At 38.2% G+C, this 16,773-nt stretch overlaps 1 protein-coding gene across 20 annotated transcripts in view; it reads right to left on the bottom strand.

The window, feature by feature from the left end:
* DAB1 (DAB adaptor protein 1) overlaps positions 1-16,773 on the bottom strand; it is a 790,680-nt gene that overhangs the window by 102,298 nt on the left and 671,609 nt on the right. For all 20 annotated transcript variants that reach the window (XM_078392919.1, XM_078392917.1, XM_020789863.3 and 17 more), the window contains one exon: positions 15,491-15,589. In XM_078392919.1, the coding sequence (XP_078249045.1) occupies positions 15,491-15,589 (99 nt within the window). The remainder of the gene's footprint in view (positions 1-15,490; positions 15,590-16,773) is intronic.

Below are 16,773 nucleotides of genomic sequence, written 5' to 3' on the forward strand. Positions count from 1 at the left end.
GTGGGGCCCCACTGTAATGCATAGGAACCTGGAATGTTAAGATCTATGAACCTTGGGAAGCTGGATGTGGTCAAACAGGAGATGGCAAGAATAAACATTGAGATCCTGGGCATCAGTGAACTAAAATGGACAGGAATGGGCGAGTTCAAGTCAGATGATTATCATATATTGTGGGAAAGAATCCTATAGAAGGAATGGAGTAGCCGTCATATTCAACAAAAGAGTTGGAAAAGCTGTACTGGGATATAATCTCAAAAAAGATAGAATGATTTCAATACGAATCCAAGGCAGACCTTTCAACATCACAGTAATCCAAGTTTATGCACCAACCACCAATGCTGAGGAGACAGAAACTGACCAATTTTATGAAGATTTACAAGACCTTCTAGAACTGACATCAAAGAAATACAGTGGGGTCTCGACTTACGAACGGCTCCACATACGAACGTTTCGACTTACGAACCGCTCTCATAGGAATATATGGACTCGACTTACGAACTTAGATTCGAGTTACGAACTCTTTTTTTTCTTTTTTTTAAAGCTAAGTCATCTTAGGTTAAAAGGAAAAAAGAAAAAATATCCTCCTCTAGTGGCAGAAGGCGGAATAGCAGCTTCCCATTAGTTTCTATGGACGAAAAGAGCAGATACGGATTAAATGGCTTTCAATGCATTCCTATGGGAAATGCAGATTCAACTTAAGAACTTTTCGACCTGAGAACTGCCTTCCAAAACGGATTAAGTTCGTAAGTCGAGACCCCACTGTATGTTCTTCTCATTATAGGGGATTGGAATGCTAAAGTAGGAAGTCAAGAGATAAAAGAAACAACAGGAAAGTTTGGCCTTGGAGTTCAAAATGAAGCAGGGCAAAAGCTAATAGAGTTTTGTCAAGAGAACAAGCTGGTTATCACAAACACTCTTTTAAAACAATGCAAGAGGCGACTCTACACATGGAAATCACCAGATGGGCAATACCGAAATCAGATTGATTATATTTTCTGCAGCCAAAGATGGAGACGCTCTATACCAGGGGTCAGGGAATTTTTTTTACCTTTTACCGCCCAAAAAATTTATGTACGCCAACATTACCCCCTTGATTCAAAAGGAAGAAAATCATGTATTATTTGAATTCAAAATCTTATTGAATCTACACAGGCTGTGCACCGAACTAGCAGGATATATCATCAGTATCAATGGCTGCCAGGCTAAGTACCAAACTAGCAGGATTCACCAAATTTAATAAAGATGTGCACTATTTTTGCTGGAACACATTGCACACCAGCCATGGGGTGATATAAGGAGTAGAAAGGTGTCCAATGTGCCTACCAAGTTGCATTAAATTTTTGCTAGCTTGCAGAGGATTTAATCATCATCGGTGGCTGGCAGAGTGGTGCCAGCAATGACGTGGGAGGCTTTCTTTACCATTTTACTCGTTCTGTGTGTGGTGTGCAAAAAGGAACAAACCAGGTTAAAGGTAATGTCACCCAGCCTGGTGCCACAGCCCAACATCAAAGGACCAGTGTGCTATTTTTTAATCATCATCAATGGAAAACTCAGCAGTGGCCAGAGGATTTGAAAAGATCAGTCTACATGCCAATCCCAAAGAAGGGCAGTGCCAAAGAATGCTACAACTACTGTACAATTGCACTCATTTCACACGCTAGCAAGTTTATGCTCAAATCCTACAAGATAGGCTTTAGCAGCATGTGGACCGAGAACTCCCAGAAGTACAAGCTGGATTTTGAAGGGGCAGAGGAACTAGAGACCAAATTGCTAACATGAGCTGGATTATGGAGAACGCCAGAGAATTCCAGAAAAACATCTACTTCTGTTTCAGTGACTATGCAAAAGCCTTTGACTGTGTGGACCACAGCAAACTATGGTAAGTTCTTAAAGAAATGGGAGTGCCTGACCACCTTACCTATCTCCTGAGAAACCTCTATGTGGGACAGGAAGCAACAGTTAGAACTGGATATGGAACAACTGATTGGTTCAAAATTGGGAAAGGAGTACGACAAGGCTGTATATTGACTCCCTGCTTATTTAACTTATATGCAGAATACATCATGCAAAAGGCTGGACTGGAGGAATTCCAAGCCGGAATTAAGACTGCCGGAAGAAAAATCAACAACCCCCGATATGCAGATGATACCATTCTGATGCCAGAAAGTGAGGAGGAATTAAAGAACCTCGTAATGAGGGTGAAAGAGGAGAGTGCAAAGAATGGCCTGAAGCTCAACATAAAAAAAAAAAAAAACAATCTAAGATCATGGCCACTGGTCCCATCACCTTCTGGCAAATAGAAGGGGAAGATATGGAGGCAGTGACAGATTTTACCTTCTTGGGCTCTGTGATCACTGCAGATGGTGACAGCAGCTACGAAAAAGACACCCGCTTCTTGAGAGGAAAGCGATGACAAACCTCAACAGCATCTTAAAAAGCAGAGACATCACTTGCCAACAAAAGTCTCCATAGTCAAAGCTATGGTTTTTCCTTAGTGATGTATGGAAGTGAGAGCTGGACCATTAAAGAAAGCTGACCACCAAAGAATTGATGCTTTTGAATTGTGGTGCTGGAGGAGACTCTTGAGAGTCCCCTGGACAGCAAGGAGAACAAATCTACCAATTCTAAAGGAAATCAACCCCGAGTGCTCACTGGAAGGACAGATCCTGAAGCAGGGGCTCCAGTACTTTGGCCATCTCATGAGAAGAGAAGACTCCCTGGAAAAGACACTGATGTTGGGAAAGTGTGAAGGCAAGAGGAGAAGGGGATGACAGAGGACGAGATGGTTGGACAGTGTCATTGAAGCTACCAACATGAATTTTACCGAACTCCAGGAGGCAGTGGAAGTCAGGAGGGCCTGGTGTGCTCTGGTCCATGGGGTCACAAAGAGTCAGACATTACTAAATGACTGTGATTGGGTTCTTTTGTGAGGGTAGGCGGACCAGGGGTTTCGGCGGGAAGAACGGATGGAGATGACGCAGAAGGTACAAACAACGGTTCTTTATTTTTGTTAACTTCAACCATTCCCAAACCAAAGGGATCTAACAATTCAACATCTGTCAACACATGGTAAAGCTTTCCTTTAACATTCTGATCTTCTTTTACATTCTTTAAACTTTCTTCACTTCAGGAGTAAAGTTGCCCACTGGGTTCAGTATGGGTGCGCTCAACACTGTGCAAGTTGTCCCGCAACATGGGTGTTTGACCTGTTGCCCCTCCAACCGTGGGAGATAGGGGTGGGAACCACATGGTGCCCCTTTCATCTCCATAACCATGGAAGAGAGAATTGTCCCCATACTCCATTGCCCTCCTGCACCACACTTAGCTTTTTTAGAGAAGTCTACTAGTGGATCTGGTAACAGTCCTCCTCCACTCATCAGATTAGGAAAAGCTCTAACTAGTTTAGCCACTCGGTCGCTCTCCACTCCTGTTTCTGTTGTCTGTACCACTTCGTCCTTCCACTCTAATTCCGACTGCCCCCCCTTCCTTCACTCTCCTCTTTTATATTGTCCCACCTCCACTCCTTTAGCTCCTCCCTTTCCCCCTCTTGTCGACCTTCCACTAAAAAAACGTCTACCGCCTTATTATTCCCTCCTTCTATGTCATCTAGATTTATTAACTCTCCAACGATGCATCCCTCTGTTAGTCCAACTTGTTCCTTCGGGGAGGACGGCACACTCTTTGCTTCCTGCTCACAATGACTAAAAGTCAACAACTTTCTGCAAACACAGCCCCTTCACTGCACCTATTTCTCCACAACGTTCCAGAGCATTTTACCCTTGCAGGTGATCTAGCATTTAATCCAGCAACATAGCCCAAATCCCCTAAGGCCTGAAGCCCCTTATATTTTTTTTTATGTTTTTCCTGACACTTAAATTGCTGAGAAAGCTTTGTAATGGGAAAACAGAGGGAAAACCATGGTGGAGACAGATCTATAAGATTTTATGGATATTGCTTTAAACTCATCGTTGTGTTCTGCAAGATCAACTTCATAATTCCCAATGTATCACATGAAGCACTTGTAAGAGAAATTAGGTCATATCAGCACTGCTAACTTTGAAACTGGGTCAGAAATTAATAGATGCTTTATGACCACGCGATTGAAAGGTCTAATAATATCTTTATACCATATTTGTTATATTTATTTCCATTTGTAAATAAGAATAATATAATATATAATATATAATAACAAAAGGTTTTGTCTCTGACACACACCATGAAAAAAACTGACTATTGTGTATTTTTTTTTAACTCTTGCAAGGACTTCTTAAATTCACCTCCAGCTTTTTATCTACAATATTGGTGGACGGAAAAGAGACAAACTATATTTTGCACAACCCCCCTATATTTAGCACAACTGCAAGGTTTCTAAATAAGCACAATATATCAGCTAATACTAACAATAAAATAGTGCTACTGACTTTTTAAAAATACCCTTCCCTCATATCTTATTATTTTGTATTAAAAACACTTCCACACATTTTTCACAAAAGAGTCTTAGAATGTGAAAAGGAAATTATCTTGTATTCATATCCAGCAGAGAGAATTTTTTTGCAATTTTTGTCATCATCTGCAACAATGAAGTGAAGATTTACATCACTACAAAAACATCAGGGAAAATCCAAAGAAACAATACAAAACAAAACAAAGACAAAAGCATGTGGCACCTTAAATACTAACCATTATATTTTAATGTAAGCATATGCCACATGTTTTTGTCTTTCTTGTTTTGCTTCTCTTTGGTTTTGTTTCTTTGGATTTTGTCTGATACGCTTGCACAGATAACACAACTACCTCTTTTAAAACTACCACTACAAAAAGACATTAGAATTAGTTGAAATAGGGAAATCCAAATATCTAATATAGCATCTCTCTCTCTCTCTCCCCATCCATCCATCCATCCATCCATCCATCCATCCATCCATCCATCCATCCATCCATCCATCCATCCATCCATCCATCCATCCATCCATCCATCCATCCATCCATCCATCCATCCATCCATCCAAAAAATAACCCAAAGCAGCAATATAGGAGTATATAGCAGCATTATATTCCAATAATGGCCAACCAGATATGAATGGGAAACTCACAGGAAAGACTCAGGCCCCTCCAGAAATAGAAATGAGAAGCATTTTGCCTTTTATACAAGAAGGAATTTATAGTCATGCTGAACAGTATTCACTGATAGCCTTTATTGTCCACCAGTTTGTCTCATCCTCTTCCAAGTTGGTAGCTGTCACTCTCCTTTATGGCAGCAAATTCCATTGTTTAACCATATGTGAATTCAAATTATTGCTAACTTTTTGTGGCACTCACATTTTACTGGGATTTTGGTTTCTTTTCAACATATGTATGCTTAGCTTCAGGATATCACAGCATCATGTATGTCTGTATATAAACAGACACATTTACAAAACAGGACAAATTCATTAGACTAGGAATCTCATTCCCTTAGCTTACAGTTTCAAAGAAATCCTGGAAATATTATAAATCTATTGGCCAACTCTGAGTTATAAATTCTGCATGTCGATCTCAGTGATATCATTTTGAGGAGACTCAAGAGGGCTAATTATGCCAGCAAGTGAGTGAACAGAATAAACAGTGCTTGGCATATTTCCCTGAGATATACATGCTTTAGATGTCAGAATAAGGGGGAAGGGAGAATTTTATCTTGGTTGTTTTGAGGCATTCTCTTTCTTTCTTTCTTTCTTTCTTTCTTTCTTTCTTTCTTTCTTTCTTTCTTTCTTTCTTTCTTTCTTTCTTTCTTTCTTTCTTTCTTTCTTTCTTTCTTTCTTCTTTCTTTCTTTCCTCCCTCCCTCCGCCACACACACATATGAGTATTTGGCCTGCCACATTCTCTGGGAGATTTCTAAAATCCAAATTGTAAAGCATTTTTGGCACACTGGAAACACTCACTATGCATAAGAAACTGACTGATTTGCTTAAGTTCAGACCCTTTCAGAATTCATCTTGGTCAACAACTGCAATTATTCTCATGCTTTTATTAATAACAACTCTGAGGACAATTTTATTTGTTGTCATGTATACTTGCAAGAATTAAGCCTTTCCCTTGCAAGTGATAGAGAGAGATGGCATAGTATATTGGGTAAAAGAGTGAGCTATGGGCTAGAAAGATATGGCCCTACTTCAAACTTCAAACAAATGACAACAAAGACAGACTGCTATAGATAAGACAATAGGGTGTCAAACTCAGCCCTGTATTTAGTTTTAGAATGCCCCAAGTCTCCTGTATAATTGTCTCCTGTAACAACCGCTAAGACATTGTGAAGAATTTTAGGCATCTGAAATAGGTCATGCAGTGACACATTCTATTTCACCTTTTAGATTCAATTCCTAAAAATCAGCATTGACACACTGGTAAATTCTTTCACTTCAGTGTAGAAAGTGTGAAACGGATTAAAAACGTACAACTTTGCTAAAGTTCTATTAGTTATATATAATTGTGTGACAGTTCTCTGTCTCGCAGGACCACTTTGTTTCCTTAAAACTGGATAAGACATTTTGGAGACCTTCTGCAAGAAGGAAATTTCTTCTGCAGGTGATACAGAGATATAAGTCCTCAGCAGCTTGAAGGCCATTTTTCCTTCACTGTTTTTAAAAGAGGTTTCCTCCTTTGTATCAAAAAACTTCCCTCTTTCTATTCAAATCCTCCCCATCTACCATCCTGACATTTAAATTGTGTTCTACCAACTTCCCAAAGAGCTGTGATGAGTGACAGATGTGTACTGGAAGAACAAAACATGTAGGAAGCAGTCTCTACATGCCATCTTTTCCATTTAAATCCTTCACTTCTCCGCTCTGCACTCAGCTGATGGGAGTTCCCACTCCCAATCATCCTGACAGTGGGAATGCTGATTTCTCCTTTCTTCTTTCCTTCATCTCAAGTTGCTTCAGTCAAGTTTATGAAGAAATCTGCAAATCCTGGGAAATGAACTGAATAAAATTCTTTAGCAGTACTGGGTATGAACTGCAGATTACAGATAAGCCATCATTTGAAAAAGAAATTCCTAAACTGCAGAAAATATTTGATTACCACAGCAGGTGCTATTCCCACATCTAGTATTTTATCACATGACTTGCTTAGTTTCATGAGTAGCCTTTAGGGGATAAGTACATCTTTCTTTGCAGGTTTGATTTATCAGGCACAAAGATGTTTACTGAATCATGTACTTGGAACATTAACATGATTTCATTGTGATGATGGCTTATCTGTAATATACTGTATAATTTGGCCATAAGAATATGTATATACAGTTTTTTAAAAAGGAGGGAACCAGCTCCTTTTGTGTCTCTCCACTTAAATATCCCACAGTAGTCTGTTGTAATGTTACACAGAAAGAAAGGCATAAGAAAATCATCAAGAACATTTTCTTTCTCCAGTATTCAAGAAAATTACAGACAATTCTTCTCACTCAATTGCCCCAATTGATATTTTCTATCCATCTGACCAACTAGGGCAACAAGTACAAGATGCACTCCTAAGAGGATTAAAATTCATGCTTTTTCATAAGTGTTAGAACTGTAGCACAAAAAAGTTAAACGGAAAAACAACTGTAAGATTGTTGATAGAAACCCATATATGTCCTTTTCATCTCTAATTATGAAATAGTTCCTCTAAAACCATCCATCTAAAACTCCGATCTGCCAATGACAGTTTTAAAAGAATTTTCTGGTTTGGAGCTAAAAATTGATTTTTCTTTATATAAATTAAAATCCAATATAAACAGGAAGATGAAAATCATACAAAAATCAACATTTGTCTCTCTTAAATTAGATCAGACAGATGTGAATGTGAAAAATGAGAGAAATCAGGAAGAGATATTTTACACAAAGAAATAACTTGGCAAATGATTACATGACAATGGAATTATCAAAATTGTGTGGGTGGGGACTGAGCATGAGAAGACTGTACTCCATAAAGAGAGGTAGCAGATATTCCATAATTTTTATTTCAGACAATGAAAATTAGTTATTCACAGCTGCTGAGCATCATGAAAAAAGCAATAAACAGGTAATACTGGTCTGGAAGAAAAGAGAGGATTTGTCGGGAAACATATTCTGCAAAATGAGTTATCTACATGAGAAAGGCAACACTGTAATTGCAAGCTAGCAATGAGGAAGGATCTTAGATGTTTTCGCAAAAGCCAGACCAATCTGTGCCTTGCAAAGGAAACGAATAAATGCACATGAGGCTGGAGAGATGAAGAATAGCTAGCTGAGCTGAAACAGGTGACCATGAAAAATAGTTATTAGAATGGAGTTGTCGAGATGTGAAAATTTGTGTGCATAGAGTGTTAAAATAATTCTGGGGTTGTAGAAGATGTAATCCTGGAAATGTATACCGTATTTTAAAAATAAGAACAACACTTTACCAAAGTCATTGTAAAACAATTAGCCAGCTATTCAGCCAAGAAAGGTAGTGACATAATCACTGTTGAGCAATTGGCAGCCTGTTGAACTCTGAGTTACAGGTCCTTGTAGTTACAAGAGGTGCAAGGACAATAGAGATTCCTATTTAAAAAACCGATGTGCCAGGCCCTGCAGAAAGGATTGCTGATAGGTGATAAAGGAGAAATGGCCAGAAAGATAGCCAGGGAAGGAGCATCACATAGCAAGTCAAGACATCATACCACACACATTGGATACCAACAACTGTATAGCAGAAACAGCAGCAGCTGACAAAGACTACATGGATTTTCCTCCATAGAGTCAAATTGGTTTTCATTTGTTTCTAGATCTGCTAAAAAGCAAAGCAATGTGTTCCACTTTCATATATTTTGAATGTTAACAACTTTGATGCTTTAGAGTTGCATTATTTTTTGCTTTTTTAATGTGCTTTTTAAAGGTTATAAGCTCCTGTATTTTTAGACTCAAACTAAAACATTATTTTTGGTATTTTATTGGAATTTTTGTGCTCCTGCATTTCAGACTGAATTCTGACTTAGGTATGTACCTGCAATTTAGGTTTGATCCTCATGTTCCATTTAAGTATTTGTGCCTATAGTTTTACACAGCTGTAAGCCTTTTGGAAGTATTTTTGTGCATATGTAACACAGAAGCAGTGTACAAATAAAGCTTGTAGAATCAGAGAACCTGATGTTGACTGGAATCATTGCAGCATTCAAAAGAGTCATAGCTTGATACCTAGATGAATTTTGTTACGATTGGAAAAAGTTGTCTGATCTCATTCTGGAATTAGCCCTTTTTGAGGAGGATAAATGCAAGCTTTGAGAAACAGGCTTTTGATTTTTCCCTGGAGGTCTATACAGTTCTATATGATTCTTAGGGAAAGCTGGAGTTATCAGAATCCTTAACCTGACAGAGTAAGTTTACTATTCTATACAAGAGATGGACACAAATCACTGGTTTGGCAATTGATGCCAGTTTGTTTACTGGCTGAATAGGTATACTGTGCTTCCCAGCCCTGCCTCCTCCAGTGGTGCCTACTCAGAAGCAGCATCTGGAGGAGGTGGGGCAGGGAAGTTGGGGCACTGCCTCTGAGCAGGAGTTGGGAACTGCCAAACAGCTGTTTGGGTGGTAAATTAACTGGTCCTAACCAGTTCCATACCCATCTCTGCTCCGTACCATAAGCTTAGAACCATAGATAAGCATTAATTTGACTGGACACATATGCAATAACTAGTTTCTTTGTCTTTTACTGGAGACCATGTACTTGTTTTAAATGGGAAACAATGGCTGAAATCCAGTTGCACAATTATGCAGATGTGTAACTTTATGAAGCAAATTCCTGTCAGTTACAACTTATGCGCCACAGATTTCTAAAGAAATCTCTTAATTTATGGCATTTCACCTCTACAAGTTATATTGGCGGTGTAATTGTGCAATAGAATTTCAGCCAAAGTGCAATAATATTAGCATCTGAAATCCCACTACCATGCAAAATGGAATGCACACTTCCTTTTGTGAATCTGTGTTCTACATATTCAATGCTATTTATGGTGCACATATCTAATTCAATGAAAGTGTTTGTTGGACCTGGAAATTTAATGATGATTACTTCATAACATTGACTAGAAGGTCGTTTTAGGTAAAATAGTTATTTATAATAACTAAAATAGTTATTTATAATAAACTACTTTTGTGTCTCCAAATTTATTCCATTTTAATTATTAAGCCACATAGACTAGGTTTCCGAATTCTCTTTTTTTCAGTTTAGCCATGAAATTATTAAAGTATCCATGGCAATGAGAATAAAACAGGTTCTGTCTCTGGATGCTGCTCTAAATTAGTATAAACTAAAGCTAATTAGCTATTTATTTTCTATCTCTATTTTGTAGTGTGTCTTACATGGTGAAAAAAAAAAACAGAATCAACAGAAAAGCTTGAAATGTCAGACAATAAATCCTTTAACTCAGTGATTCCCAATCTTGTGTAACCCAGGTGTTCTTGGACTGCAATCCCTAGAAACCCTAGCTAGCACAGTTGGTGATGGGGGCTTCTGGGAATTGCAGTCCAACAACATCTGGGTTACTCAATGCTGGGAACCACTTCTCTAACTGATGTGCTATAGAACAGCTCTTAAGATTATAATGATAATGGAGGAACACCATTCTTCTGCAGTTCTGGAAAAGCTTATAATTTAATTATCTTTCAGGAATGTTAGCTGGATCAAACAGTACAGTATAAACTGTCATGTTTATGAATGCCAAGTCTTTTCCAAAGTTTTCCTTCTCTAACAATGCAAAATAAAACTGTCCAAAAAATGCCTTATGGTTATGAATGCCAACTCTTTTCCATCTGTCACTTTCCAACAATAGAAAATAAAACTGTTTTCCTTTCAAAAAATCTATAGGGGAAAAAGCACTTTATACAATCTGCTGTAATTTGGGATTGTCTTACAAGCCATGATACATTCTGCTATGATTTTTGCAAAACTAATACAATCTCTTTCAAACACAGTAATGACAAGCACAGCTCACAGTCTTCCACTGCTATCAACTTCACTACTAAACCCACATATAAAGCATTACAGAAATAATGTAACACTTCCATTCAGACTCAGACAGTCAAATAATGCATCAACTACTGCCCAAATAACTCTTCATAATCAACACTGCATTATTTACTTGTACATTTAATGATCCTAGTTATCCAATAGTGCAATATGAATTAATGAAGCTAATTCTATTTGCCATAAGCCTGGTTTTACTTCTGCATGATGCTAAATAGTTCATTTATACAAAAAAAAATTTAATTGAGAGCCTTTTGAAATTCAAAAGAGGGCACAAGACACTATGGAGATAATTACAGTTAAGGCAAAAACTGTTTTTCAAAATGTCATACATATTTACTATACTTACCTTAGGACACTTTTAAAGTTTTTTTTAAAAAATATTGAAATGATGAGAAATATCATGACTTGAATGTGGAATATTTATGAACCACTTTCTGCTATGAAACTGCCAAAGAATCTGAGCAGTCACTACCCTTTCTATACAGACAACACAGTACATATGAACATAAACTCTTACAGTAATATAGTTATATAAAATACATTTTATTTTAAAATTGAAATAACATCAACTGTGAGTCCTGATGGCAATTTTAATTGTATTTTAATCATTTTATTTTTTATTGAATTTTAATTGTTGTAAGCTGCCCAGAGACCTTTGGGTAGAGTGGGTGGCATATAAGCTAAACAAACAAACAAACAAACAAATAAATAAATACAATTTGAATGAAAAATCTCCTCCTAGCTGTTTGATAATGGAATAGACTGTCTCAGAAGGTGGCAAACTCTCCTTCGCTTGTGGAGAACTTTCACATAGGGTGGATGGTTGTTCTGTCAAGGATGCTTTAGCTGGGGATGTCCAGCATTTCTAGGGAGTTGCCCTTGATTTTTCTTGCTGATTTGCACCTGTGGAAGTCCTGGTGGCAAATTGCTAGGTGGAAAGTGTTGGTGGAAACTTACTGCTCCTTAACAAGGTGCTGGTTATGTTCCTGGGTGCGTGCCCAAAGAAAGAAAGAGGACCTTCTGTTCTGGATAAATAAGGAAGAATAGTACAGTCACCCACTCCAGTATTGCTGAAAGAACTTACCTTTGAGGAACTGTTGCGTAAAGGTCAGAATCCCTATGGACTAGCCCCTTCCCCTGTTCTGAATTTGAGTATTGCTGAAATGTTGTAACTTTAAGAGAAAACTGACCTCAGTGATCTTAAGCAACATGTTAAAAAAATAGAAGGGAAGCTTATAATAAGGGAAAGTTGGGTAGTACCTCTTAAGAAGTCATTATCAAAGGCACTACAGCTGAGTATGGTAGGATTAGAAGTAATTGTGCTATGCAAAACCAACATATTAATAAAAGTTCAAGTATGAATTTTAACCATATTTTCAGATTATAGATGGCGATAAAGTTGAACAGGATAAACAGAGCAAAGTAAGAGGTGAGGAACCCTTGTTGGAAGAAAAGTGAACACATCAGAAAAGATACTGATCAGAGGAAATGAATCCATTCAACCAAATAATACTGACATTGCACAGAAAGGAGCTGGTGTTGATGCCTGACAGTAAGGGGGAAGCAATCACAAGATGCTGTGAAGCTCATAAAGCTTGATCTAAAATATATGAGATGCAACTTGAATTTAGGATCTTACGAGAGTGAATCCCTAAATAATGTTATCACTGTCTTGATTCAAAATAGAGACATATTTAGATATAAGAAGGTGAGGAATAGAAAGAGGACTGTTCTAGTCTGGAGTATCTATAGGAATCCTAGTATGATTTTTATTCCCTAATGGCAAGGACAAACTAGGTCTGTGAAGCAGTCAGTAATCAGGATACTGGACAGCCAATAGCTATTGGGAAGGTGACAGATCGAAGTTTTAGAAGTTGGCTGTGGTTTCAAAATGGTTACTGAAGATCATTCAACCTTGGAAATAAGCCTTTAAATTTTCTCCCTTGGAATATAGGAAGAGAGTTGGTCTAACAAGCTGATGGATTGTAGTTTTACAGAGTATATTAGAACAATTCCATATAATCTGTTTCCAAGAAACATTGTCAAGATCAAAAGATGGTCTTTTAAAAGGACCATTTGTGGCCCAGACAGCAAGGAGTGTCTGGCAACAGGTAGCAGCACAACAGCAGCAGCATCCCAGAACAGATTAGAACAACAGAACCAGCCTTCACAAGAGCAAACAACAGCTGCAGTATGTGTTTGAACAAGCCTAAATGTGCAAGTAGAAGAATCAGTTACTCTCTATCCTAATTTTCAGGCACTTCACTTATTCAGTTCTACCAGGTTTAACTTACCTTGTATTGTTTATATCTCATCTAAAAGATCTGGGCATTGCTACAAATCCAACACAATGTACAGATGAATATCCATTAATACCTATTACTGTAATGGGTAATTTTGTCAAGGATAATTTCCACGCTGAGGAAGAACCAGGTCTATGATAATCAGCAGCCATATTGGACAGGTGGGCAAAATGCTGAGTCATGCAGGATGTGTATTAAAATGAAGTAGGGTCTGGGGTGATGCAATGTCCTTACTGATTGGCTATATGTAAATGCGCATGTGTATAAATGTGCGGACATGGACAGAAGATGTAGGATCTCTTCTGATGAATGTCATGCTGCCGGTTCGTACTGCTAGAACTTCTGTATATATTGTAAATATATGTGGTGTTGGGAAGAAGCTGCCTGCGTATGTGTTATTTAATTGGACTGCCTGGATTGGCTCAAAACTCTGCTAAATTCTGTACATTTGCTCCAACAAATATACCATAGTTCAAGTTATGCTTTTATCAGAAAGGTGGAAAACTAAATACACAGGTACATCAGTTAATATAAGTCAGTGGTAGCTTTGGATGATTCTAGCAAAATCTGATTTGTCGAATTCATATGTTCATTTTTTTCTCAACAGCCAAAGAGGGACAATGACTTAATTTAAATCTCCTTAAAATACTTCACACAAACCTTTAAATAAAAATGTGTAGAACACAAACAAGTTTAAAAATGAAAAAAAAGCAAAAATAAAAACCCATTCTAGTTCAAAAACTTGAATAAATGATGTGCTCCCTGATTTCCTTTACAATGTAGTGGAATTTCAGGGTTGGAGGCATACCCAAATCAGTACAGATTTCACCACTCTACTAACTTCCTAAAAGGGCTTCAACCACAGCAGTAACAATTTATGTGCCCTGACAAAGTCACTATAGCTCACCTGCCTCTGGCAATGCTGGTTTCCTTCTAGGACTCCTCCTTGTCTGGTCTATTTATGACTTCTGGGTTCTTCCCAAAATTCCATTTCTCTCTGAAGTCCTTACCAGCAGTGGCTGGTTTTTAAACAATGGGAGAGGACCATAGAGGAGACTTCTCCTCTCAAGTCTACCCATGGAAGCCTCATCCTGCTCCCCAAATCCAATCTGCAACCTGCTTGCTGGGATTAATCACTTTACATGGATTAATCTCATTAGAAAACTGGCTGCCCCCTTCTCCTCACTTTGCTCTGGTTATAAGCAAGCTATTTGGTGAGCAGATAATATACCTGTCTTGCCACATCCATCTCTTTCAAGCTATTCATAATGTAAGGACAAAGTTATCTCTGGGTATGTTTGGAGCAGTCTTCTATCACAACTCAGCCTATAACGTTGATTTCAACATATCTGTTTAGGAATCAGGGTTTTCAAGATAGCATTTCTAACTTAAACAAAACTTTAGTCATGATCTCTACAGTTTTACAAATGAAGGAGCATACTAAGCACTACATGAAGTGAGTAAATAAAACAGCCTTTCAGACTTTTCTGTTATCTAAACAGCAGCTTCAGAGGGGTATGAACAGCCTTGCAAATGGTGTAGGGAAAGCATGGTATATTCTTTCCCTCTTTCTTTCTCACCCTTCCATAGCTCAAATAAAAATTGTATCTCTGAACTTGTTTGCATTTCAAAGGAATTTCCACTGGTGTCAGTGGAAATTTCCCTTGAAATGGCAATAGCAGCTTCAGAGAGGCATTTTTTTCCTTAAATCCCAGCCTCCAAGGTCCTATAGTTCTACTCTGGGTGATCCTTGAGTAATGAATACGTGCATCATAACACCAACCATGCACTTGGGACAATACCCAGTTTGGCCACTGGAACCCAATTAGTCTCCCATTAGCTCCTAATCATTTCATGAAGATTTTACATGAGATTATATTTTCTTGCACAATGTACTATTGTTCCAATGTTTATTGTTTCCAGGTGAATGGACAAAGCCACATCAGTACTGTGTAAACAATTCCACTGAGCTATTCTGACTTTCCTTATACTTTATTAAACAAGAATACTGAAGGCACCTTGGTTAACCCAGACTGTTCCTTTGATATACAATAGTAACTTATGAAGCCTGTCATCTGTTTTGTGTGACTTTATGTCAATTCAATATCATTGGCTACCCAGGGGAAGCTTCTAAGAACGTAACCATCAAGAGATTCAATTCTTCATGTCATGTCATTATTTTACTTACTCCTGTCTTCTCATCAAAGATTTTGATTCCTCCAAAAGAGACGGTGAGAAATATTTTCTGCTTGTGTTCTCCTTTGGAACGAGCAGAGGCAACTATTCCCTGTTGGGAGAAAGCAAACGGTTCAGATTCAAAGGCATTCTACTTTCTGCTTTGTCTGAGCGTCCTCACAAATTAAGAGAATACATTTTACAGCCCTCCCTATGTCACTGGCTACCAGTCTGTTTCCAGACACAATTCAGACCACTGGATATAAAGTGCTATGTGACTGAATGCAAGCGACCTGAATTGTCTTATGTGACATTTCTAATAGGGGTGCAAGAAACAACTTTCATGGTGGCCATCCCCAGGGTCTGGAACCCCCTTACCAAGGGGAAGTAGGCTGTCTTCCTCTTGTCTTTCCACTGACAAAAGACCTGAAACTGGAGCATGAGTGCAGCCCACCCAGCACTTCTTCATTCAGAGATTGCCTACTGTGAGTTACCACAGGAGACAAGGGCCAAGCTTTTGACAGTGTACTGAGAGTGCAGTTATGCGATTCACTGCATAGGGCAACGATGAGCATCACCGGTCAGAATCTTTATAGTCCAAATTCTGTAAAGGAAGTAGTAGTTGTCAATTTAGCTCCTATCAAACCTCACATAAAATTTAGAGTTATAACCGTGAGGGGTGGGGAGGGAGGCTGGTAACTGGGAAGAGATCTTGTGAATCTAAGGTGCTTAAAACAAGGAAACTGAAAATGTGATGGGCTATAAAAGGCAAACCTGAGGTAAGAATATCTGTAGACTTGAGGAAAAAATGAACAGAAGAGAAACAGAGTTTAAGCAATTCCTGTGAATGGCTTTTTGCAACAAAACCATACAGATATGTACCATACTGCCTGCGTACTTTAGTTCTACTCGCCCATTTATTCTATATTTTATTTTAACTTGTTTATACCTACTAAATTAGATTTAGAAGAAGGAAGCCTTTGCATAGATATTCCACACATTTTCTATATGCATTGTGCTTGGGTACCATGGAAACAGTTATTTGGAGTTCCTACTTTCAGTGACACCTTGCAACAGGAAAACAAGCTATTTCGATATACAGTTTTTATTTAAATTCATCAATATTTTTGTTGCCTGTCCAAGGAAATAACATTTTCAGACTGTGCTGTGCTCAGTTTACAAATTACTACTCCCAGAACTGTGGTTAGGAGGAGTTGTCCAAACCATTGCCGTAAATTAAGATGTTTTAGATATTCAGTTAGTTGCACACCTTGCTCCCAGGTGTGCAAAGTGTCC

The sequence above is a fragment of the Pogona vitticeps genome, chromosome 4 (assembly GCF_051106095.1).
Source record: "Pogona vitticeps strain Pit_001003342236 chromosome 4, PviZW2.1, whole genome shotgun sequence".
Classification (NCBI taxonomy): Eukaryota; Metazoa; Chordata; class Lepidosauria; order Squamata; family Agamidae; genus Pogona; species Pogona vitticeps.